General features: G+C 42.9%; 1 protein-coding gene across 2 annotated transcripts; it reads left to right on the top strand.

The window, feature by feature from the left end:
* The first annotated feature begins 89 nt into the window (after positions 1 to 89).
* On the top strand, positions 90 to 26,173 carry gas2l3 (growth arrest-specific 2 like 3). 2 transcript variants are annotated; one of them, XM_026147331.1, is made up of 9 exons: positions 90 to 193; positions 12,712 to 12,767; positions 19,400 to 19,586; positions 20,503 to 20,621; positions 20,886 to 21,027; positions 21,970 to 22,033; positions 22,120 to 22,261; positions 24,091 to 24,195; positions 24,513 to 26,173. In XM_026147331.1, the coding sequence occupies exons 2-9, from the start codon at positions 12,744 to 12,746 to the stop codon at positions 25,866 to 25,868; spliced, it is 2,139 nt and encodes a 712-aa protein (XP_026003116.1). In that variant the 5' UTR covers positions 90 to 193; positions 12,712 to 12,743; the 3' UTR covers positions 25,869 to 26,173. The 2 variants fall into 2 exon arrangements, with proteins under 2 accessions (XP_026003116.1, XP_026003117.1); XM_026147332.1 differs by lacking the exon at positions 90 to 193 and adding an exon at positions 10,380 to 10,512.
* Positions 26,174 to 26,260: the final 87 nt, after the last annotated feature.

Raw genomic sequence — 26,260 nt, forward strand, 5'->3', positions numbered from 1 at the left:
CCCTCAGGTGAGGCTGAGGCTCCGCCCCCAGCAGAGCGAACGCTCTGATTGGCTGGTTCGAACAGCGCTGCCCACAAATATCCAGCAGCAGTGGCGACTCTGGAGAAAATTAGTGGCGAGGAGTCACACAAGTCAACATTTCCACAAGGAGTAGAAGTTTTTCGTCAAGAGTCTGCTTCCTGCTCAGCCGCTGGTAAGTCTGAAACTGTTACTTTCTTTGTCACAGGAAATAAATAAAAGACGGAAACTGTATCTGAAAGTTTTCGCCTGTGCAGAGGTTGTCTGCGGGTCCTCCCGAAAATCTTTGAGGGAGCCTCGTGGACTGTGCTAACACGGTTCCGACTAAAGCGCCGTTATTTTTCCAGAACCAGAGAATATAAACTGAATTATATACGGGTTTTAATAGGTCTCTGAATTAAAATAAAAATATTCAGACGTGTTCCTGACTGTGTCTATTTTGTTTTGGTTTTTTTGTTGTTGTTTTTAGAGAAAACTCTGTTTTTGAAGCACAGGTCAAGTTTGCTTTTAAAAGTTGGTTGCCTATTTTTTTTTATTATTATTATCGTAGTTAACTGTTCTGTGGGACAGTTGCTTTTCTCTTCATACAGACTGTAATTATGTTTTGAGGCACTTTGCAAACCATTTCGCATCCTTGAACTGTAAAGATTCCTCTTGACAGGTCTGTGCGTGCTGCTGCGGTGTGTGTGGCGACGCCTCCCGTTATGGAGCAAGGCCAAATTTAGGGTGGGAATAAATAGTTAAGAGGATTAGCAGTTTACTAGTACATATCTAACCTAGGAGACTGTGTGTGTCGAGGTGTTGCAGGGGTAGAGGCTGAAGGCGATGATGTGTTTGTAGAGGAGGGTGGATCGATACCAACACCGGTGTTGGTATCGATACTAGCTTGATAGGATCGATACTTTGTTTCTGTCCTCTAATTCAGAATGTAGCCAGCTGACTTGTCTTACATAATTACATATCTTTAAAATATATTTTTTGGAAATGCAAAAATACACTTCAAACATACGTTATGTAAAATGTCTGAACTTTTTGTGTTAACTGTAAGTTCTGTTTTATTTTTAGCCTATAGCACGTTTAGACATAAGACGTTGATCCAAAAATGTGTGCAGAATTTGGTGAACCTGGCCCTGTATTTATTTTATATTGGATCGATACCAACATTTGCAGTATCGCACAGCATTATGTTTGTTGACAGTAGAGTAATATAAAGAGTAGGTTAGATTAGCGGCTCTCATGCAGCTGTTTTTGCATCAAAGAGCGCCCGCTGTGCCCACACAGTGAAGAGGGAGTACTTTTACATGAAGTCTCGGGTCCTTGACAATCCTCCTTTCCTGCTGGAGGAAGAGGGATGAAGTAAAAGACCTGCAGGTGCTTCCTGCAAAGAGTGTAACAAAAGGGAAGGACCATTCACGCATTGCGCCATAGGTGCTGGCAATCAGTTCATGGTTGTTTATTTTTGTCTCACAACAAGAAGACTTTTTTCTTTTTTCCCCTGCTGCCTTTAGCTCGTCAGCCTCAATAACAAAAAAGAAAATGAATATTTTAGCATTTTATAGACAGATCCTATATAGTACATCATATCTGTTAATCTCACCATAATTGCTGGGTGTGAACATGCCGCTGGTTTGACCTGCACAGTCCGTTTAGAAAGTGACTTCGATCATTAGGATTAGCATCAGTGATCAGGTTAATGTACTTGTTGTGCCATGTTTAGCTCTATTCACACTGCTGCTATTCTTAGATGCCCAGATGAAATCCTGTTATCAGGCTGGACTTTATCCAGCATCTGAAAGTTGAGCCACGCAATCCAACTGTTAATGTAGTGCTTGTTTAAAACAAACAAACAAAGGGCTTCTATTTTTTTGCTCCTTGTTGGACTTGTTGAAACCATTACTGTTCTTGTTAGCTGAAGTCTGTATAGTTGTCGTCATTGGTGCACCACGTTAATGAAGGGGAAAAAAGTAATAGTTTTATTTCAATTTTGTTTTTTTCACAATCATTGGGGGCATTACCATTAGGCTTACCATTAATCACATCGTTATTATGGTTCGGCTTACCATATTCTTATACCAGCGCTAATGCTGAGTTTGGGGTTTTTTTTTTTTGTTTTTTTTTTTTTTTTTTTTGTTTGTTTGTTTGTTTGTTTTTTTGGTTCTTTTTTTAGGTTGTGACAAGTCCACACCATCCGAGGCTGACCTGTAGCTCTCGCTGTCAGACGTTCCTGGGCTTATCTTGTAGCTGGGTGTGCTAAGAAAACATAAATGCACGGTGTCACTGATAACGAAATGGAACACTTTTCTATCTCATAAAAATTCATATCTGTGTTTATCATTATTATGGAAAATGTGATATGCCCCACCCCTACCATAATCTAAGCTCTGGTATACGCTGCTGGAGGAGACCAAAAGGAAGCAAAAAGGAGACTGATGACTACATTTGTTTGCAAGGTGGTCTCAAACACAAATCCAGATAATTTCTAATGTTGATTTATGTTTGATAAATGTGTAAATATTCAAATGTTTGAAGTATATGAGTGGTGTGTTCACAGGTTTCTTTGCTGAAAAATTGCTACCGGTAATCCACAATTAAATGGCTGGTTTTTGAAGTCCTCTAGAACAGAGGTCCCCAACCGGTCCGTGAGTCGTTTGGTACCGGACCGTAAGAGTTGAGGCTCAGGTGTGAAATTTATGGTTTTCAGGGTTTTTATTGGTTTTAAACAATAAAAACAATTTATTTATTTTTTTTAAAATTGTTTTTATCATTAACTCCGTTTCCCTGGAGCTTTTCCCGTGTGTTATGAATGAATCTTCCCTTTTTGGTACTGGTTTTATTTTGTTGTATTTACACCTTATAGGCTGGTTTTGTTGAACTTGTTGACTACTTTTTTCTTTTTCTTTTTTTTTTTATTAAATTTGATTCCCTTGGCACTGTGCTCTCATCTAGACTGTAATCTGTCTCCAGATTGACAACAATACAGTGGCTCACTTTGTTTCAGACATGGCTGTCGTTGGCCTGCTCTTGATAATTGAGTGCACACATGAGCAGCAACCTCATTTCCAGCTATCTTCATAATCACCATCTGCTTGATCTTTGGCATCAGGCCTCATGTTTTGGACCTGCCAAGGCTCCCTGAAGCCCCTCATCCCCTTCCTGTAAGCTATATCCTAAATAAATGAGGGCTAATCCAAGATTTCATTACCATCTCTATTGTGTCCACACATGCAGCATCTCAGCCCATATGTGCCCACAGCATGTTTAACTCATTAAGGCCTGCTTTGTCTTGTGTGTGAATTTTAAAAAAAAACCCAAAAAAGTAAGGGATGCTGATGCTTGATAGGTGGAGGTCTGTAAATGGTGCAGAGCGCAGCTGACATGCATGCATTATTCATAGGTGGTGTTTAATATCCAGAGTCGTTCAGTTGTGCAGTAATTGGAATGGTGGTGGGATCAGCTGGAGCAGCAGTTAAACCATTAGTGTCTGCAAGAAGAACTCCATTGATGATTGTCTTCAGATCTATTAAAATCTACAACTACTTGGTCCTCGGTTGAGGAATTATTAAATAATATTGTTTGTAACCTGCCTCTCTCTAAAAATATTTAATTCCCAATTACTTTGTTTGCAATTGGTAGTAATCAGCCGCCCCTTCTTTAAGCCTCTTGCAGCTTTAGTGGGTGCAGCGTAGCTCAATGTGAACTTTTGCTACGCCTGCTGCACGCTCTGATTAAACGCAGGGCCCGCCGGTATTACTGCTTTCTAGCATGTGAACTGTCTGAACAAGGATGATCATTTGTTAGTAAGTCTTTTTTTTTTTTTTTTTCAGATAACAAAAATTGTCTTGTTTCAGTTGCGCCATTTGGGGCTCACCTAAAAATGTAACTTGGTGTGAGTTATCTGGCTTGGGACGGGCAGTAGGAGTGTCGGGGCTGGTGACCCAGTGGGCAGGCTTATATAATATAACTGTAGGGAACACAGACTTTGAAAAGGTGCATGTTTATGATTTATCTGAGAGGGAACTTTAGATTTGTGTTTTGTTTTTTTTGGTTAAAACTGTGTACATACTATAGAAATCTGGAACATTCAGCACTCTCTGAACTAGCTGAACTCAATCATTTCACAGTTGAGTTAAGCTCATTTGACTAGTTCGTGTGGGTTTTTTTTTTTTTTTTTTTTTTTTTTTTTTTTTTTTTTTTTTAATGAATAAAGGATCAGCTGACTGATTCAGCTGTAAATAAACTTTTTGTTTTAATGTATAAATTAATGTATAAACATTTAAATACACTATAAAAGTAAATGTGTTGTAGGCAAATCATCTTGCATTCAGATGCTGTAGCTGCTTTTGGGGGGGGGTTTTTCCCCTCTGATCAGTCCTTCCACCTCATCTTGGCACCAGTGAGGCTCATTGTGTTAAAGGTGCCCCAGATTTTAAAAGTTTCATGCCCTCTTAAACTGATTTGTTACTGAACAAAAATGTGGCTAATAAGGCTGAGCTCAACAACCACTCGACCTTTTACATCTCTCTGGCCTGACTCTGTGAAGAATTGATAATGGCCAAGATGGATGTTTTGGGCTATAGGGACTTATCTGAACTGACCCTGATAAGACCTGTAGCATAGCAACACTGAGGCTCTGTGTGTGATTATTGACAGATGTCGGACATGGCAAAAGATAATGTCCGTGTGCCTGATTTTTCATATTATCAGTAAGGAAAATGATTAACTAACATGTTTACAGTGGAAAAGCATAGTCTGAGTCTGGCCACATTTCTGCAACTTTTTCCTTCCAGGTTTAACTTTCAGTACACAACGTCACATCCCAGGTCACTATTAATTCAATGAACTCATGGTGTTGTGCTTATTCTTCAACTGTGGTTGAATTGAAGAGGTCAGTGTAGTTGGTGTACACGTGAGGTCAGCAGACACAACTCAGAGTAGGGATCTTGCCAAGTGTGGTGCATTTTAAGTGTTACCTTGCCTTGTCAAACACTGGTGATTGACGCAGCCAACTGACGGCTGATGTCACACAGGAACTTAATTAAAAAAAACAAAACAAAACAAAGTCAACTGTGAAATTGGGGGAAAATGTCTGTTTGAACTGATGTTTGAAGCTTTGCAGCTGGTGTAGAACTTGGTTAGAGAAGGGGCTTGTTGCATTTTGGTCAAATCGGAGTCTTGACCAAGAAATATTTAATTTATTTTTTTTATTTTATTTTTTTTTTTTAGTAGCTGTTAAAAGCTTAAAGCTCACTACAGATGAACAGTTGTTTGTCCTACAGCGGCCACTGTAGGTAGGACTGTGCACTTGAATTGGGAGCAATAAGAGAACAGAATTCATACTGCAGTCTGCAATCTACCGATCCCTAGTGGTGGTATTTTACACAATGTACTAAATAATGATGTGGATGTCGGAAAGGCTTTTCATAAATATGAGATCTTTTTGAATAACTGAACTTGGTGTGTTTTGGATAAATGCATGACTGATTATATATTTTGTGGAAAAGTTTGACTCCTAGGATGATTTTATTTGTGGTATTCCTTTTTATTGACCTAGACTTGGCTTCAATAATTTTCTTCAGCGGTCAAGGTTGTGGAAAGCTGGGTAAAAAGCCTGATCCTGAGTCAGCAGAAAGGGGTTTTGAAATCCTACAGTTGACCTGGTAACATGTATTGAGCCATGGATTAGCATCAACAAATCAAAATGGATTGGCAGGTGGCTCCCACTCATTTGAGCCTTTAAGATGGGCTTTGCTCCCACTGACTCTCCTCTAAGGAAAGGCTGCTCCAATGAGGACAAAGGAGTCAAGTCCAAGAAATGATTGAAAGGGAACGAGTCTTTTTACTGTGGAAAACCACGATTAGCAAGCCTGTGCAGGCCAGAGGTGGTGGTGGCTTTAGACAGAATAGTTTAATTAAAGATGCAGGACTTAGTTAACTCACAGACTATTGAAGTATATTTACTTTTTCATTCTCCTCAACTGAATGAATTTCCTTCTGAACACAGTGCAGTTGGGCCCCATCTGTAATGAAAAGGAGGGAGACCAGGCTCCAAATGAAATGCTCCTTCGACAGAGTAATTAAGTCCAGACACAAAGGGCTCAGCAGGAAAGAGTTTAATAGGGGAGGAGTTGGTATTCTCTTGGGGTTAGTCGGGTCCAGCAGAACTTCTTTGGACTGCAGGAAGGCAAGGCAGCAGAGGGTTCACTGGCCCACAGCCACGTCACACTGTGGGTAAAAAGGACTGGGATATTACTCATCTATTTTCTCTGCTGGTGGTATTACATTAACCAGGCCATTGCTTTCACATTAAAAACATCTTAACTAAAAGGATGTCCAGCAGAATCCTTGTAGATTTCTAATTTATAGAAGGCCTGAATGTCATAGAAACAAACTGGCTTGTATGATTGGTATTACTGTCAATCTCTATGGATGTCCATGCTGACGTCCTGATTAGATATGTTAGCACGTTGGAGAAAAGAAGGTATGTGGCATCCATAACACATTATTATTATTATTATTATTTTTTTTTTAATACTGATGGACTTAAGTCATGCACTAATGAGACATGAGTTCTTCTACATCTCAAGAGATCCCTCGAGGACTTTTGGAGTTCACATGGCTAACTTTTCCTGTATCTTTACCCATGTTTACTCCATTTCCACCCCCCACCCACCAACACGTACACAGTGTCATCTAGTGGAAAATCAAAAGGACATCACCTCCCGAAACATTCTACTTTTAACTCATTACGTAATCTGCTCTCATTTCTGTTTTGCACTTATGCACGGGTGAGCGCATGAATCGCTGGAGCGCTGCAGGCAGCATGTGTGCGCCACGTGCTGTGTGTGTTGTGGTGACGGAGCGTCGTGGAGGCGCTCTGCTGTCTGGAATAGCGTTGATCCTCTTAAATGATTACTGGCTACGACTGGAGAGAGGCGATCTGTGTTGGTAACATGCGGACAGATGCCTCATCCCCACCCTCAACAAAATGTGCACACAGCATCTATGTTGAGTTACGCTGCAGGGAAGCTCCAGCTAGGAATATTTCCTTTAAGTCCTATTAAAGTCTGAGTATTACGCATTATCTGAAACTGCATACACACTGAAGACTGCAGTGGTCATGTAGATGGACCATCTTGAAAGGGGCTTCTTTCTACACCAAGGGAGTAAAACCTGTAACAAAGTGTTTCTTACTCATAGCTAAGGCTGGGCCATATCATACCGTTCATGGTAATACTGGTATAATGTTGGGCAACGATAAGAAAATGAAATATCGCAATGTGGGTAAAACGCGCATGAGCAGTGCCTTTGTTTTTATACGCACATGGCAGGAACGGAGAATGAGAAGGGCGAAAGCGGATTGTTGAATGAAACGGATGAGCCAGAATTGGTTTGTAAAAATGCTGCAACTTCAGTGGTGTGGAACTGGTTTAGCTTTCGTCTGTCAGATACACAACAAAGCACTATTTTTGGTAGAGCATGCTAGCGGGCCGTCGTTATTACCATGTTGTTTTTTTGTTTTTGTTTTTTTTTTTTTTTTTTAAAATATGGCACACTTAAAATCAATCCTTTTGATTTTTCTAAAAATCGACAGTGCCCCTTATAATCCCGTGTACCTTATGTATGAATAGGGATGGGTATTGTTTAGGTTTCATCCAATACCGGTGCCAAACCGGTACTTTTGAAACGGTACCGGTGCTTAAAGAACGGAGAACACAAAATTGGTCCAAAAACCTCTCATGTTCAGCTGTGTGGTTTTTTTTTTTTTTTTTTTTTTTTTTTGTGTAAAAAGGTAACAATGTTAGCCTTTTCTGCAGCTATGGGGCATATATGGTATCACTCTTGGCTGGAAGCAGTGCTTAAACAATGGAAAAAAACCACAAACTTTGTCCAAAAACCTCTCATGTTTAACTGTTTTCCACTTTTTCTTTGGTCATTTTTGCCTTTTTGGCCAGGGTGAAGGGAGTATCTGCCATCAAACAAGAGGACAGCCGCATGTAGCTATGATGAGGTTTGCTAGTTCACCTTACATGCATTAATGTAATAACGTGGTTAGCCTACTCAACGTAAATTACACACGAACAACATGAAGCTACTCACGCAGAGAAGAACGGCTGCTGCTGCATCATCATCCTCATCATTTCTGCTACACTGGCAGGGCTAGGGGCCAGGACTCTCCTCTTCGGGTTTTTGGGGGATGTTGCATAACAGGCAACCCACCCGCAGTAGATGTGCTCGGTGTGAGGTCTCACAGCAAGCTATCAAATACGGCGCATTTCTCAGCTTTTTAAAAAAAACGCTATGCGTCGCCAGGTGTTTAATCGGATTTGAGGTGTTACCTCCTTTGACAGTATCAAAGTATCAGCTTAAAGCACTTGTTGCAGGCTGCTGAGTTTGCATATTTTGCTGTGAAGTACAGCCAGACTTTTGACCGCTTTGCCTTGGGCATTTTTAATCTGTAGCTCTGCTCTAAAAGAACGTACGTACCTGGCCCCGCCTACTATCCTCGGAAACGTAAAATGATTGGCTAGAATTAAAAGTGTATTACAGCTCAGGAAAAAAAAAAGCACCGAAATGTGCGCTGCTTTTCGGTCTGGTTACTACCGTTTATGTCAGAACCGGTGCCATCATGGCACCGGATACCGGTACCCATCCCTATGTATGAATTCTGGTTGTATTTAGTACAACTTTGCTAAGCTACGAACCCGCACCGCTTGATGGCTCTTGATTTTAAGAGCCAGGATATTGAAGAAAAAGAAAAAAAAAATCCTGTCGACAAGAGCTGTAAGTTGATGAAGACTCATTCCATATGGATTGAAGAGTGCTGATGTTCCCTGATGTTTTCCTCTTATCTAAATGTGAATGGGACATTATCACCAGCCTGAATTAGTCTGAGATTGATAAAATTGATCTCAACCTTACCCTGATCCCAACCAGTTATCTCTGCTATGCCAAATCATTCCTACCCTTAAGCTTTACCCCAATGATAAGTGCGCTGTAGCAAATGCACTAAATTACATGGAAACGTGGTTTAGAGGGGAACAGACTGGGCCTTTTTTTTTTTTTTTTTCTTCCCTCAGACGACCTTGGAGGAATGTGCGTGGTAGTTCTCAGTGTCATAGAGTTAAACACTGCCCTTTCCAGTGTGCCACACCAAAGTTCACCATAGTGAAACGTGCTTTGTCTTCGCCTCCCCATTTTTTGACTTCAGCTCTCGCCCTCCTCTGTGCTTGACATTTGACTGTGTGTGGGTGCCTTTGGTCTCTATAGGAAATCGTGCTCTCAGGCTCTGCTGGAGCCCCAGATGCACACAACTGGAGTCCAGAGCCAAAGATTTGCCCTTTGTCCAGTGTTGTTGAGCGTGACCCGTCACGAATGCATGTATGCCGAAAAGAAGCAGAGCCATTCTGGATCTTTAGAACTCTAAATGTCGCCATGTTTTTCCACTGCCTCTGGGTATTTTGCTTTGTAGCCCTGAGGTTATGTCCAAAGCGTGCTTTAAAAGACTTCACTGAAATCCTCTTAAGCTTGACGTAGATGTAACAAATCATGCTTCTCAGTGCTCGGTCTCTGACCTAATCTGTCAGTTATTGCCAATACCCATACTGCAACAGTCACACACATTCCCCTGAACTTTATCTCAAATCTTTAAAAAAAAATGTTGTTTGATCTTGAGCAACACCAGGAATTACTCGGAGAATGTTGTGATATCTTGCAGAGAATTAGACAATCTACAGATGCTGTGGCAAGTCAACAATCTGGGTTTGATTGTCTACTTGAAGCTACTTGAAACAACTGTGTCAGACCAACATCTGGGCATCTGATCCGATGATGTCATGTGTTCTGCTTTTGCCGCCTTGAAGTTTACTCTTTGAGGCAGTTTTCTTGAAGCCCTTTCCACATGGATGCTAATGTCATTTTCCTTTGCACCTGCGGCTTAACAACTGGAGAGGTTCTTACTGTTGGCCTGCCTCCATCCTCAAACACTCTGCTGGGTACTGGCTTGGAAGATTGTGTGGATGCTCTGGTGGGACAAGCCTGAGGGGGTTAGTGTTAGGCACCCTGATTGGAGAGTTCCTCATTTGGTTACTGGTTTTGAGGTGTGTGTGTGTGTGTGTGTGGGTGTGGGGGGGGGGGGGGTGGGAGAGTGGCAAGCTAACAAAACAATGGATGCTTTGTGAGAGGGGTCCCACCGTGACAGGATTGTTGGGGGGAGGAAGCAAGGGGGTGGTCAGGGCTTAGTGAAGCATAGCCACTTGATTAGTCAGGGCTCTCCCTTTGCACCTCCTCCCATCCATCTCTCGTCCCACCCTCCCTCCTTGTCATTCTCTCACTGCTTTTCCCTCCCCGCTAACTCGTGGAAGCAGAGACGTTGGAGCCGCTCTGCACGGACACATCGCAGGGTTTTCGGCTCGTCATTGAGGATGTTTTGGACGTTGATCAGAGTTGCTTGTTGCAGAATCTTCCCTGACTGTCCGAAATGTTTGTTGTTCTCAGGTAAGTTGTCTCGTGTTGTCATCCTTTCTAGTCCACCCCGACCTGTCCTTGGTCGCTGACTTGCATTTCATCTCCGCTGGGCTGCAGTTGTGGTATTGGATGACTGTGCACAGTACTGTCGGGCTGGCTTCTGATGAACGAATCATTTCAGTGTCAGTTGTAGCGGTATTTTTATGTAAAGCTGCAGGAATGTATCTTTTTTATGTCAGTTTTATCAATCTGTTTATGACAACATCAGTGGAAAACACCAGAACAGTGAAATCCTGCAGTGTAGAAGTTTCACAAACCCATTTCACTTTCCATTTTGTGGTGGATATCAGCTGAGGTTTGTGTGTCCAAGGAGAATGTAGGGGTTGGTGTTGACAGACTATTGCCTCAGCTGCGTTGACCAAATTGTCAGTGTTATTAGGATCTCCATGCTTGGGATTGCTTTCTCACCCCACCCACTGTCTTTCTTTGTCAAACATACACGCCCTCGGGGACATTGGAGGGTCAGGGTAATCCCTCACATCCTGTGTGGGGAAAAATGCAGAGCAGCACTCCATCACTCCCTTTGTGAGAAAGTTTGATTCCCCCTAAACTAATTGCATGTCCTGCAAAAACAGCATGGACCTCCTTTTTAACGCAGAAGGTTGTTTGCTGTTTATATCTTTAACTTCCTTCTGTTATTTAACTCAGCACAGTCACATTTGGCTTTCCTGTCTAATTCGTTAATAAAACAGGCCCTCTGTGACTGAGAGATGAAGGAAAGCTATGAAAATTAAGTTTGGGAGAAGAGCCACATGGAATGGACTTTATGAAATAATCAACATGTGTCCAAATGGAGCTTAGAAGTCACTGTTCTCATAGGGCTCTGCCTTGACTCCAGAGTCCGCATGTTCCAGTGTAGGGTTGGCCAATAAGCAAAATTTATTGATTATAGTGCTGCACCTTCATTATTTGTATTGATTTATTTTTTTGTACAGTCACTGAAATGTCAGAAAGTCCTGATTGCTAACAGCACACATTATCTACTCTTAAACTGATTTATTTATTTATTTTTTTGACTCACCAGCAAGACAAAGCAGCTTATGATTGGCTACGTTGCCATTTCCACTTTGGATAAAGTTTGTAATGATGTTGTCATACACATGAAGCCGTAGTATTGGCAATACTTCACTTGATTTTAACCTAGCTAAATTACCAACTGTGTAAATTCTTCCAGCTAATACATAATTTGTCATTTTATCCTCACCTAGCTTTTGCTGTATGGGGCTTTGCCAAAGTACTGATTAAACAACTAGTCAATTGATTAATTTTTTGCATCATTCATAAAAATGACATGCCAAACCTTTTCCAGCTGTATTTTATGTTCATCATATTAATGGATGCAAAGATGTCACTTTGGTGTTTGGGGAAACTGAGATTTATTACATTGTTAATTTTAGGCTCATCATTAAGCAGGTTTAGCAACAGTGAGTGGCTGTCTAACTTGCAGGTCTTGTTGGCACACACAGCTTACATGTAGTGAAATGTGCTGTATAAATAATATTAGATTACCTGGATTTTACCCTGCTCTGAATATTAGTGCAATTTTTTTTTTTTTTAAACCCTCAAAGTTGGATAAATGAAGAACATTTTCCCCCTCTGTACGAATACAGAATGCCATATGTTCTCAGAATGAGTTTCATGGTGGAACCAGTTTTTAGAGAGAAGCCGGTTAGTCATCCACCTCATACTTGTGCAGCATTTCTCTTTGCTGTCCAGCAACACCAAGGTCTCAAGACTCTTAAGTGGATACCACTCCCACTGCTGTTTCAAAAGAAACGCCTAAAAAGCATGTCTTTTCATGCTGCACTAAAGTCAGCTAATCACCTCCAGATCCATATTAAATGCATCAACATGATGTGTTTATGCAGGAGTTGGTGAACTGTTCCTTTAAAACTCCCTTAGGTAGCTTTTAATCAGATACCCTGTGCATCTTGATTAGCAGTTTTCAGGAACGCAGATGCAGCTCTCTGGAATTTCTTGTTCGCATTCTTTATGTAAAAGGTAAATAAAAACAGCACAAGGATTTTTATTAAATTGAAAATGGTGCAAAGACAACACAAGATGTTTAAACACATTGTCCTTATTAGCATTTGCTGTTACGTTTTGCACTGTAACTTCATTTAGTCTGAGACCTGTGTTTTTCTTTTCTTTTCCTTCATGTTTCTACAGAATGAAAAGGGGAATCATCTAGGATCAAAGTAATGGCTGTCCAGGCTGGCATCCAGGTAGGCTCATCCCCCATCTCAAGTCTGATATACATGAAGCTCACAAACACATGGATGTTTAATTTCAGTTTAAACCAGTGCTGTCCTCATTCTGGGCTTGTACAGCCACTATATATTTTAGCACATGCTGTAGTGCTAACTTGATTTTGAGTCCTTATCGTAGCGCCCCCTTTGGGCCAGTCAGAGCCTCAGTGCTATGCTGAGGGAAGAAGTTCCCACATACTGCACATTGTGGTGTTCAAATTAAAGAAGTGCAGACATCTGTCTTTCCACTCAACAACTGTGGTGAGCCCACCTGTGTTGCAGCATGCCATCTTGTTTTTGTTATGCATGTCTGACGTTCCACTGCTCAGACCCTGAGGAGTTTCCCCGCACATTTTTAAGGGGGGAGTGGGTGGAATGCACAATGGTTTTTATATATTTGTTTGTTTTTCTTTCCCCCTCTCTCTACCCCTCCCAGCAACGAAGTGTTACCCATCCCAAAAACCAAAACAACACATGTGACAAATTTGTAATATGATACATGCTTTTCTCTGGTCTGGAAAGTCCTGGCTCTCGCTGCCTGTCTTGGACTGAAGATATGCAAAATATGTATCTCAGTGCTATGTGGATAACATGTGGCAGGAAAGCTCTCTGGCTGATGCCAATGTGTTGATGAGGCTTTTGGGAGCTGTCGATGAACTGTGGTTGGATGCTGCAGATTAAGAAAAGTTTACGTTACTTAGAAAGTTTGCCTGCGCCAGATAATATTCAGTTTCCTTTGTAGTTTATGTAGCACAGTCTCTTTTTAAGTTTTCTTTTGTTTTCCCCAAATAATGGTTTGGTAGCACCAAACTATAATCTCAGTGAAATTTGGAATGTAAAAAACAAGCTGGGTAAATGAGAGTATAAAGGAAAAGATTTTGCTTGCCCAAAAAATGCATCGGCTGTTCACATGTGGAAGGTAGGTCCTTCTTTATAACTTTTAATTTGGATTATCAGACCTTTAGCAGCATCTCAAGTAGGGATGGGTATCGTTTAGGTTTTATCTGATACCGGTGCCAAATCGGTACTTTTGAAACGGTGCCGGTGCTTAAACGGTGCTCGAACCGGTGCTTAAAGAATGGAGAACACAGACTTTGTCCAAAAACCTCTCATGTTCAGCTGTTTGTTATTTTTACCAAAAAAAAAAAAAAAAAAAAAAATGTTAGCCTTTTCTGCAGCTATGTGGCATATATGGCATCACTCTTGGCTGGAAGCAGTGCTTAAACAATGGAAAAACCACAAACTTAAACCCTCTCATGTTTAACTGTTTCCCACTTTTTCTTTGGTCATTTTTGCCTTTTTGGCAGGGTGAAGGGAGTATCTGCCATCAAACAAGAAGACAGCCACATGTAGCTATGATGATGTTTGCTAGTTCACCTTACATGCATTAATGTAATAACGTGGTTAGCCTACTCAACGTAAATTACACACGAACAACATGAAGCTACTCACGCAGAGAAGAACGGCTGCTGCTGCCACCATCATCCTCATCATTTCTGCTACACTGGCAGGGCTAGGGGCCAGGACTCTATTCTTCGGGTTTTTGGGGGATGTTGCTCCGGGTCCGATAACTGGCAACCCACCCGACGTGCACGGTGTGAGGTCTCGCAGCATGCTATCAAATACGGCGCATTTCTCGGCTTTTAAAAAAACCGCTATGCGTCGCCAGCTGTTTAATCGGATTCTTGGTGTTACCTCCTTTGACAGTATCAAAGTATCACCTTAAAGCACTTGTTGCAGGCTGCGGAGTTTGCATATTTTGCTGTGAAGTACAGCCAGACTTTTGACCGCTTCGCCTTGGACATTTTTAATCTGTAGCTCTGCTCTAACAGAACGTACGTACCTGGCCCCGCCTACTATCCTCGGAAACGTAAAATGATTGGCTAGAAGTGTATCACAGCTCAGGAAAAAAAGCACCGAAATAAAGCACCGAAATGTGCGCTGCTTTTCGGTCTGGTTACTACCGTTTATGTCAGAACCGACACCAGTACCCATCCCTAATCTCAAGCTTCTTCAGTGCCACAGAGCAGACCAAACAGACCAACGTAGATGGAGAAGAAGGGTATTTAGTGGGTTTTATTTTCCAAATATCAATCAGTCAGAGGTTATTGATCCGTATCAGATTGTAGTGATGATGCAGACTGTAACACTGCAGCGACTTCCACAGCTCGACTCAGAGCTTCACTGCCCATGTAGAGCACAATCACATTCAATAATCGGTCACACACTGACTGCTCTGCTCACTCATGCTGAAGATGTTATTCACTCATGGAAGTCTAAGCAGCATATGCGTTCATCTATAATAGCGTCAGTACAAATGCAGCGATTATCATATGTAATGTCTGAGGCTTTGTTGCCCCTGAAACCTCTTGTGATAGTAGCTGTGGGTTAAAAATCACACCAAGATAAAATTAGATGGGCTTTTAGCAGAACTTTCCTATCACGTGAGAACACAAGTGAGAAACTGAGATGGATATCTGTAGACATAGACAGTGTATGTACGCACGCGCACATATGGATGTATGGATTTATTTATTTTTGGGTGTGCACTGAGAACAAAAGTAGCAAGGGGGGGGCAGCAACATTAGCTTGAATTTGTAATGACTACAGTCACTTTCAGCTCTGCTTTGGTCTCCACCACCTCCTGGGGGGAATATCAAATTCCTTAACTGCCAAATGCTCAATATGCTGGTTGTTGCTAAAACAGAAAATGGATTAGCAGAAATGACTACAACCACTAAACAGACATAACAGACAGGAAAAACTTTAAGATGATAATGGTCACCTATAAACTCGACCAATCAGAAAGCTCATATCATTCTGAAAAGAACAGAGTGACTTTGCTAGCTTAGCCTAGCCAAACCAATCTGCTGTGGGTTTGTTATAATCCTAATGGGTTTAAAGGTCAGTCAGGCCATGGGAAGTAAGGAAAACTCTTACATTGGGAAATTATCCTTCAGATCCGGTTGAGCTACACAACATTTAACTTGATAAATTCTTGTTTTCAATGGACGTCTTTTGCATGAGTCATTGAAATAAAGATAAAAAAATGTTTTGCATTCACGTGACTCTTTCCTAGCTCGGTGTGCTCAGAACACTCCATAAAGACTCTTATTCACCCATTCACACACTGCTGCCATTGGGAGCAACTTGGTATTTAGCATTTTGCCCGAGGACACTTGGAGGTCAAACCACCAATGGTTTAATCAGGGGTCAACTTCTTTTACCACCCTCAGGATTAGTTAAAGAGAACACATCAAGATATTACTAGATGGAGAGAGATGTATAGATGTATCTCAGTGTTCCCCTTTGACCTTCTTACTATTTGCTATTGTTTGAGGGAATTTAATTGCCCTTGGTGTAAGTGGCTTAAGGTAAGAGCATCAGAAACTAGTAATTCAAGTAATTGGCAACATACAGGCATAAAGCCCCCCTTTTTTTTTTTCTTTTTTTTTTTTTTTGGATTACCAATACACAATCCTGTACCTAATGAGTAAACAGAGAAGGGTTGTTTGGGGAGGGGTCAATGTTGAATGCCCCTATACTCTCCTTCATTAAGCTTTAAAACCTGAATGTTCACTGAGCCTACATACAGTCAGGTGCAAGTACTAGTTTGAGAAGTGACGTAAAAGGTGCTGTGCCGATTAGAATTGCTGCCTGACCACTGGGGATAATCCAAAGTTGCACTACGCTGCATGTTGCAAAAAATAACATGCGTTGTTGTGACTGTAGAGAACACCGTGGGCAGGTTAAGCTTCTGAGCTGTTGCGTAATCGGTGTCTTTTGAAGTGAGACAACCTTGAGACAGCGGGACTGTTCTGAACATCGGGCGTTTTGCCACTTTCCCGTGTTTTTAAGCTCCTCAACACTTTGGGGTCAAAGGTGATATGACATGGACGCACATGGGGCTTTATCTCAGTTCAGACAGATCCACTATCACCAAAGGATTATTTACATCTACCCTCATTCAGGTCTACCTGTACGAGTCTGTTTTGGCTCTTAAAGCTCTTCAAAGTGCAGACATTGGAAAGCTGCAGGCAGGGACCCCAACACAGAGCACATCAGCTTTCAGCAAAAAGAAATGTGATGATTAAGTTAGAAATAACAAGAAAAGAGGTCCTGTTTTGGAGGTGGGTTGCAAAGCGGCTTGTATGTAGGCTAAAGCCTCAAATAGCACCTCATATAGCATCATTGTATCATCTAATTTAATTGATGCATGGAAGTTCATCAGCTGAGCCATCAGCTTGTATGAGCTGGCACTGTTGAACCCAACTTTATGACACTGTGAGATCAGGTGTGATTGAAACCTCTCACTCTACAAACAGGATTCAAGTTGGATGTTCGAGATGTATGGGAAACATAGGCTATGATGGTCGTGAATTTTGACCCTTACTGGTTTAAAAGTCAGAAATTCTGGCCCTCTGCTGCTTTCATGAGCTTTCCTCTTGAGAATCCCCCAGCTTAATGGCTGTGCCGTATTAAATCACCGGAGCAGAACCTCAAAGTCAAAATGTGATTTGCAAAAATGGAGGGCACACAGCATGATTGTGTTTTTTTTTTTTTTTTTTTTTGCAGTTAAACTGTATAGGAAGAGTGTGTTTTTGTTTTTCCCCCACTTTTCTCTCTGGAATCCTCATTATAAGACTGCATATTGACATTGAAGGTTAAAGACCAAGTTCACACAGTCCTAATAAGTTCTTAATCTCTTATAACCTAAAATGAGGGACAATCATGCCCCCAGTTCCTTGAAATTCCCTTTTTTAATGTAGTTTTATTTACTATAAAGATAGATGCATCTTGCCAAAGACTCAATATCCCTAATTCAGTGCTTCATTGTTTACAAGACTACTCGAAGCTTGCACATACAGTATCCTGAACAGTGTCTGGGATAGCTCAAAGTATCAGTACAGGCCCATTACTGTATAACAGTCTCTCTCTGTTCTGCTGCCCAGAAGGTTTCCTGTTTGTGAATTAGCGTTTGCTGAGCGAATGCAATTCATTCAAGGCCTCAACAAGACTGCGGTTTGTTTTAAGCACAGTGGACTCCGTGTCCCCTTTTTGCTCAATGGTATGAGATGGATGCAAAGATTAAAGACTGTATCCTAGACAGATGTCAGCATACAGGGTAGGAGGCGGTGGGTGTCATCCTGAAGTGAGTTATGTAATGTCTGGACGAGCTGTCACGGTGCACATCTGCTGCTGGTTTCTAGATTACATGGTCGGCTGCCTGTAAACAATCAAAAACTTAAGAACAAAATGGGGTAACTAGTTTGTGCACTTGCATCACACACCATACAGACCACACACACTCGGGGAGAAGAAGCTTTAGCTTTGTCTTTTACGTGACCACATTGCTAATACTCTGACAATCAAGGTTAATGCTATACACAGATGACTTTGCAACCCCATCAGATGTTGTCTCAGGAGTATTTTCTTTCTCTACTTTCTTTTTAAATCAGATTTAGTGACTTAAACCAATGACTAAAAAAGTGAGGGAGAATGGAAAGGGAGTGTGTGTGTGACAGAAGATATGAACATGATGAGACATCACTGTCTCGAGCTGGGGTCAGCAGCTCACTCCAGGCAAAACATGTATTTATTTGTTTTTAGGTCTGTCAGGAAAAAAAAAATGATAAAGTGAATAATGGCTTTTAGTTAGACATGATCTCAATTAAAGTAAAACTGAAACACACAAACTGATGATGGAAGGTTTAAAAACAGGCTGAGCTTCAGTGGATCTGTTAGAGCATGTTGTGTGGAGTGTGTTCACAGAAGTGAAGTGTGCTGTGACTGCATCCCTGACACGTCCTCTCTGCATGGATGGCTCCCATAAATTCCCCTCATTCTCTCAGTGCTGGGCTGAATGGGTAGGTAGGCTATCATAATGTTGCAGAGAGCCAGTCGTGGAATGATTCCTAATCTTTAGTCATTTTTCAGTGTCTTTTAAAAAAAAAAGTCTGTGGACTTGGTGTTTTCACAGACTGTGTGCTGACTGAGGCATGCTCAGACTTATAACACAGCTCCTCATGGAAAAGATAATATTTTCTGTGCATTTGTCTGAACAACAAAAGCCTGGAGGTAAAGGAAGTAAAAGAGTCGGAGAACAGGTAGCTTACCTGCTTTCAAGCAGGACAAACTCTGCTCTGCTGTTCCTCTGAAGTCCACTTGTGTTGCATTCAGCTGATTGGACATGACTTGTATTGACGGTGTGTGCCTTTCCAAGACTCGATAGTTTAGTTTGTGTCAAAGCACAAACCAAGCCCTGACATCCAAGACAGTTGGCAGCATTTAACCTCCTAAGACCCGAACTCTTCCACGGCATGCATTTTTAATTTCTCTTTGATATTTGGGCTGATTGGGGCCCGATGAATGTAAAAACAAAGAATTACCAGATTTTTATTTTTTTATTTTATTTCGATAGAACAGTGGTAGTATAGTGTCCTCGTAAGTGGATATCAGGCCCCTGTAGAGCAAAATTGAGTATCTGGGTCTAAATAACCAAAAATGTCCACATATGTGGACGCCAGGTCCTAGGAGGTTAAAACGGTAATTTGTGTTCTTGATTTTATTTAATTGTTTTTCCTACATGTGCGATTCTTTGTTTCCAGGTGTGGTTTGGGGAGAAGTTTGACGCCCCCTCACTGAGCCCCAAGAGCCCTCGCAGCCCATTAGTGCAGCGGCACGGCCCCGGCCTAACAAATGTCTTCCAGTATGACCAGTGGTTGGCGGTGCGGCACGAGGCCACGCTGGTGCCCATGCAGGAGGACTTGGCCATATGGCTCACTGGCATGCTGGGTAAGCATCAGCTGTTCTGCATCACTTTTTCTTAAACGTTTCCAGGCGTATTATAAAACCGTGCCTGTGTCCAAACCTGTGCGTTTGGGAATTAACAGCTGACGGTTGCATGTGAACAGTTTCCACCTCCAGGCTAGGAAAGTACTGAAGCGCTATTGACACGGGTTTCCCATGTAATTGGATTTGAATGCCGCTATTCCCAACCAGCTCATAGCAAACCACTGAAACCACAGTGGAACCAAATCTTTCATTTTGTCCGTGTGTGCTATTCTACTGACATCTATTGTCTCTTTTAGAATATAGGAGGAAATCAAAGCTGACTGGTAACTCTATTGTTGTTGCTGAATACGTTTGTGTTTTCAGAGGCAGACTTTGAGTTTTCTCATGAGGAATGTGGGCAGGTGCTGACACTAAATGTAAATTATTGGTACCATGACTACAAAGACCCACATTATAAGATTTGTTTTAAACTGTTTGACCATTGATCATCAATCCTGAGAGGCTGGACGTTGCAGAAGCAGGTGGCAAACGGTGGGTAAAGTTCCAGGCCTCGGGGGCTCACTGTTGTTGTTGGAAAATAAACTTTTGCAGAGCAATCGTTCTCACTTTGCGGGACGGTATCGTGGATTTTGTTCCCTTGGTAGCCTTTGTAGAGTTGCCTAGAGCGGTGATTTTTAACAATAAAGAGTCGTGGGAACGCTAGAATTCCTTCAGTAGGCTCTTGCTGAAAAGCTGAAGTCTTTCAGTGTGGTATCTGTTTAAACAAAAGGACAACAAAAGGCTTTTGTTGTGTGAACGTGATCTTTTCAAAGAACTGGAAAAAACCAGGTAAGGCTGTTTTAGCATTGAGCTCGGTTACTGTGAGTAGAGATTATTCTGTAATTTAGAAAATATAATAAACTCCTCTCTTTTCCAGGAGAGGAGGTGAGAGCCGAGGTTTTCATGGAGGACCTGAATAATGGTGTGAAGCTCTGCAAGCTTATCGGTGTGCTGCAGACTAAGATCGCTGAGAGCTGCCCCTCTGCGCTTAGCAAGGTGAGTCACGCGGCTCAGCTTTCCTGCTCTCACATAAGGAATGTTTGGGAAGACCTATGAACGCCCAGTATGATGAAACTAAATGAATTTCCTGGACATACAGTCCTTTGTGCCGTGTGTTTGGGACACATTTTAATAGAATTTGACCAGATTATATTCAGCCTATTGACTGCTGGATTTCTGTGTATTTTCTGTGGTTTGACATAAATCGCCTCGATGTCATGGTTCGTGACGATAAAGGTTTACTTTCTATCCCCATGACAGCTGTTTCCTACAAGGAAGGTAGCATGCAAGCGGGATGCCTCTCCAGGCTCCTTCTTTGCTCGCGACAACACCGCCAACTTCCTGGCCTGGTGCCGACACATCGGTGTGGAGGAGACCTGCTTGTTTGAGTCGGAAGGCCTCGGTAAAGACCTACAACACACTGCAGCACAAACCAACAACAAGCTGCTTGCTTTCTGTGGTGGAGTCCTGTTTGTAGCCGTGTGCTTGTTACCTTTTAAGTAAGATATCTTTATACAAGCTCGTGCACTGCAGCTTGAACTCTGACCGCCATCTGACTTGCACTTGGGCCAGATTCTGGGCTGTTGACTTACCGTAAGAACACAAAGTAACTCATTAAAATTCTTCAGTTATTAAACTTTAAGCTTTGTTCTCAGTCTCAAACTTTGGCACAGGACAAATGTAATCTTAGTTGATAAAAATCTTTTAATCCAGGTCATTTAGATGCAACTATGTGAACACACAACATTTTTTCTATCAGCTGACTCCTGCTTTTGGATTAAAAACCTTAGAAAAAGGTTTGCGCTTTCCTGCACGCTTTCCTTTTTCACCTCAGTGTTTTGAGGTTTGTAGATTTGTACTAACTGCTATACCATATGTAATTATCCTCAACTTCCAATGTTGGGCTTCATGTTCAGCATGCTAATGGGATGAAAAGGACTAGATCCGGGCTGTAAGTTGAGTCTGCTCTTTAAGCTGTACTTCTTAATGGTTTAATAGGATCTGTTGAGGAGAGCAATCACTCTGAGTACTCTCTATGGGAGATCACTTCATTACAAATGAAAGGCTCCCCAGCAAACTGGATTGGGGCGATTTGGAGCACAGCATGTGTACATGTAGATAAATGTTTTTGTTAGTGCCCTCGAGTGACTGTAGTTATGCTCGCCGAATCCCTCATCGTCTCCTCGGGGAATAATTAACTTTAATGTTGCTCTCGTCGCGTCACCTTTTGGAGTTCAACACGTGAATTCACTTTGTCGCTCCTGTTCTGTCTGCTTCGCCCCATCCAAAGGGAGCAGGAGCGTCAGCTGTTGTTGTAACTAATCTGCTTTGTTTTCCACCTCAGTGCTGCACAAGGAGCCTCGACAGGTTTGCCTCTGTCTGCTGGAGATCGGTCGCATCATCTCCAAGTAAGTCTTTAAACACCGAAGGCACTTTTAGAGGGATTAGAAATGGTTTAAGATTGAATTTCCACTGTAATCTCTGTGCGTCTCAGCTACGGCGTGGAGCCTCCTGTGCTGGTGAAGCTGGAGAAGGAGATCGAAATGGAGGAGACTCTGCTCTTGACAGAGGAGCCGCCTCCGGCGGTCAAAACCTTCAGCGTGTGTTGCCAGCATGGCGGCCTCTACCAACCCGGGGTGAGTTCAGTGATGAAACAAACTGAAACAAACACGATATGAGGTTTTTTTCACCTTGAGGCAAAATCTGTGGCTTCCTTTAGTGACGTCGCTGTGTTCGGAGCACGTGTCGTCTGGATTACGATCCTGATAGGTCGCGTAGAGATGAGGAGATGTTTGGGAATTTAAAGCACACATTGGCGTGAGGCTGCTGAACATGTGGTACGTGTGCAACTGCATTGATGCTGAGCCAAGATGGCGCCAGACGGCCATCGGCACCCCAGAGGGTGCATGACGCATCAGAGCCCACCATGTGATGCTCTGTCGCCACTTGAGGTCACGTGTGACGGCAAATGACACGTGACCTCCAGGCTACACATGTGGGCCGTCGTACATATGTACTCGCAGTGGGTGGAAGTGGTCCATCTCACTCTGCCTCACTGATGGAGACTGAGGGTGGTGTTAGGAGGGTTCAGCCCTCTGTGTGGTTCACTGGGTAAAATGATGCACCAACACCGTCACAGTTGATAGTTTTATTCCCAGAGGAGATGGCTGTGCTAAAAATAAACTGCACTCGTTGAAGTGGAAGGCACTTTGGATAAAAGCATCCACAATCCCAGTGTGTCTATTACCAGCTGAGTCTGCCCATTACATTTGAGCAGCAACAATCAGCTCCTTGTAACCTGTGCTGCCTGACAGGTGCCTTCATCACCCGGTCATTGGTCTCATCTTTAGAGAAATTTTAACATAAAGTCGACGTGCTGGACTTCAGTGACACAGAAGGTGTAGTTATTGGATGGATTACTGCTCGCTTAAGCAAACGTGAGGTCATTAAAGTAGGGTGACCATATTTTGATTTAAAAAAAAAAAAAGAAGACACTTGACCTAGTCACGAAGAACTTTAATAAAAATAGTTTGAAAATGTAACCTATTTAAACGATGCCTTCTCTGTGCGGTTAATGAATGGTGAAATAAAAAACATCATATAGGCTTTTACAAGTCAACAAGTGCAAAAAAAAAAATAGCTTAAAAACCTCTGGAAGTAAATAATGGTACAAAAATAAGTCTCGTCTGTGTAAGAAAAATTACTGGGACGGTACGAGGGAAATTTCTTTTGCAGTTCTGAAAAGCTGCACTTGCGCTTTGGCATCTTTTAAACATCATCAGGTGCGCATCTGTGAGCCCGAACAATTACTTGTTGGATGATGTCACACATATGGGTCCTCTGTAGGCGCATAGAAAACCCGGACATTTTCATCAATCTCAAAAATCCCCCCGGACAGAACGCGAACAGCGGACATGTCTGGGGAAAAGAGGACAGTTGGTCACCCTACATTAAAGGGGACCTGTTGTGCTGGGGTTTTTTTTTCCCCCATTATTAAAGATCACCAGTGTTTTGCATTATGAGTGTGTGGGCTCAGGTAGAGGCAGCTCTGAATAATTGGTCTGCAGCTACTTTTTCAGCTCTTGTGCTGAGCTGACATCAGTTTGGCGTTATTTGATCATCTCAGTCATGGTGATGAGATGGGTCATAAAAATACTGAGCCAGAAGAGGGGCAGCCAATGAGGTGCAGCTATTTTCTGGATCACTTCAGAATCTAAAAGAAATGTTTGCGCCACTCTAAATCTTTGCGCCTTACCGTTTGAGAATTTCTACTTTAGAGATGGATAAACCCAAAGTGCTGCATGCAGGATCAATATAAGATCTATGGAGTAGTAAATGAGCTCTGTAGATCCCATTTAAATCCTTGCTGATATCCATTACGTTGGGAATGCAGCATCGCTGCCAGGCAAACTTTTAATTTAGCTTTCTAATTGCCTTTTACTGTGTCTTTCCCTTGCTCATTTAGGAGCATGACATGGACAACCCACCCTGCAACTGCTCTAACAGAGTGTCCATCGAGTACCTGTCTGAGGGACGCTACAGACTCGGAGATAAGACCATCTTCATTCGGGTTAGTATGAACGCACACTGCAGTTGAGGTGGGCAAATGAAAAACAGCCAAAGACTACTCATTTTAGCAAGTATGCACGGTGGCTGTTGCCAATGTGTGCATCCCCTGGCAGTCGCAGCGGCTTTAACTGTAACTCAACATGTAAGCTCATTAACCAATTGTGGCTGGATGTGATGACATTATAAAAACGCCGCTGTCCAAAGAGCCAAACTACATCTGTGTGTCTGCAGTTACTGAAGGACTTGTTGGTGTTGGACTGTCCAAACTGAAAATGAGTGAATTTTTACAGCAGCCCTTCTTCTGCTTTGTGTCCTCAGATGCTTCATGGCAAACATGTGATGGTGCGCGTCGGTGGCGGCTGGGACACCCTCCGAGGTTTCCTGCTGAAATACGACCCGCTGCGGGTACTGCAGTTCACCACTCTGGAGCAGAAGATCCTGGCCTTCCAAAAAGGCCCCCCAGGCCTCGGGGGTCATCATGGGAGTTCAGCTCCTCCTCCTGACATGGACCCGCTCGCTGCTGTCACTGATCTCATGTCACCTTCATCCTCCTCTTCATCTTCTTCCTGTTCTACCTCTTCCTCCTCTTCGACTCAAGCCTGTAAGCCAGCGTCTGTGTCTGCCGTAGGTCAGACGTGTCGGTCCTACAACGCCTCTCCAGCCTGCACACCCACAATGCCCAGGAAGGGTTCAGTGTGTGCGCCTAAGAAGAACATCCAGATGACTGGGTCCTTCCCCAGGAAGCCTACCCAGCTTCCTCTGCCTGTGACCTCCAAAGGTTACTCCTCTAAGCCCCACACGCCTGTGGGTAGCACTTCCAGGCAGTCTCCTAGCCCTGGGTGTCAGGGTAGAGCTCTGACTTCTCCCGCAGCTCCATCACCTGCTGCTGTGGATCCAAGCTCCACCTCCAAATTAAAGCTCAGACCACCACCTCGCTGTGCCTCCTCTCAGCCCAGAAGCCCCGTCTGCCCTGAGCCGTCCTCCAAATGTCCCAAACCCTCCAGCCCCAGCACCTCTCCCACCTTGGTCCCAGTGCTGCGCCCTATCACTGCACCAGTACAGTCAGCTACCTCTAAAGACACCCGCCCTCCGTTGGGCGCCAGCCAGCGCTCTCGTCTAGCACAACGTTGTCCCGGCTCCTCTGCTTCGCGCCTCCGTCTCGAGGCAGTGAAGCGAGCGAAGACGGCCTCAAGAGCTGCAACTCCAACTCCCAGATCAGCAGCAACGACCCCTTCACAGTCCCGCACACCCACCCCCTGCTCACGGAGAGCCTCTCCAGCACCGGCTAAACCTGCCTGCTCGCTGCCAAAAAGCAATGAGGCCACAGTCAAAACTAAGGGACTGGCCGTCAACAAAACAGCCGCCACCCCCTCACGCAGTACTGCCGACTCCCCCGGGCGGGTCCCAGGGGGCAACTCGGGCCCTTCTGCTTCCAACAAAGCCAATCAGAAAACGGCAGTCACAGCTCAGAGGGCAGGGCGAAAACAAGCAGCCGCAACTAACGCCATCAAGCCGACTCTAAAACCGGAACCCGCCCGGGCACCGCAAAACTCCTGCCCCAACATCAGAGCTGTTAAAACAGAGCCCAGCATCAGGAAGAAGGTCCCACAACTGAAAGGGAAAAGCGAGGCGCATTATTTTGAAATGAGCAGTAAGAGGAGGCAGAAGACCTAACCAGCAGGCTGGTGGCACTCAGCTTTGTTCTGCAGAAATCGTCAATAGTCATGAATTGTCATTTTTGTCTAGTTTTTTCTGTGTTATTTAATTGTCTTTTTATATTGTGCTTTTATTCATCCAAAAGGGTCAAAGATGCATCGTTTGTGTCATCTTTGTTCCGATTCGCCGGTCTCTTCCAAGGTCATTTCATCGTACCTGATTAACACTACGACTTGCACAATGTTTACATTTCTCACCTTTGTTGCACGTACAGCCATTACAGATATAAAATTTTGTTAATAAAATCAATACTCGAATACTAACCTCATTGTTTTTTTTGAACACAAGAACACCATCATGACTTAGTAGAATGCACTTGAGTGAGGCGTTTGCAGGATAAAGATCAGTTT

The sequence above is a fragment of the Astatotilapia calliptera genome, chromosome 17 (assembly GCF_900246225.1).
Source record: "Astatotilapia calliptera chromosome 17, fAstCal1.2, whole genome shotgun sequence".
Lineage (NCBI taxonomy): Eukaryota > Metazoa > Chordata > Actinopteri > Cichliformes > Cichlidae > Astatotilapia > Astatotilapia calliptera.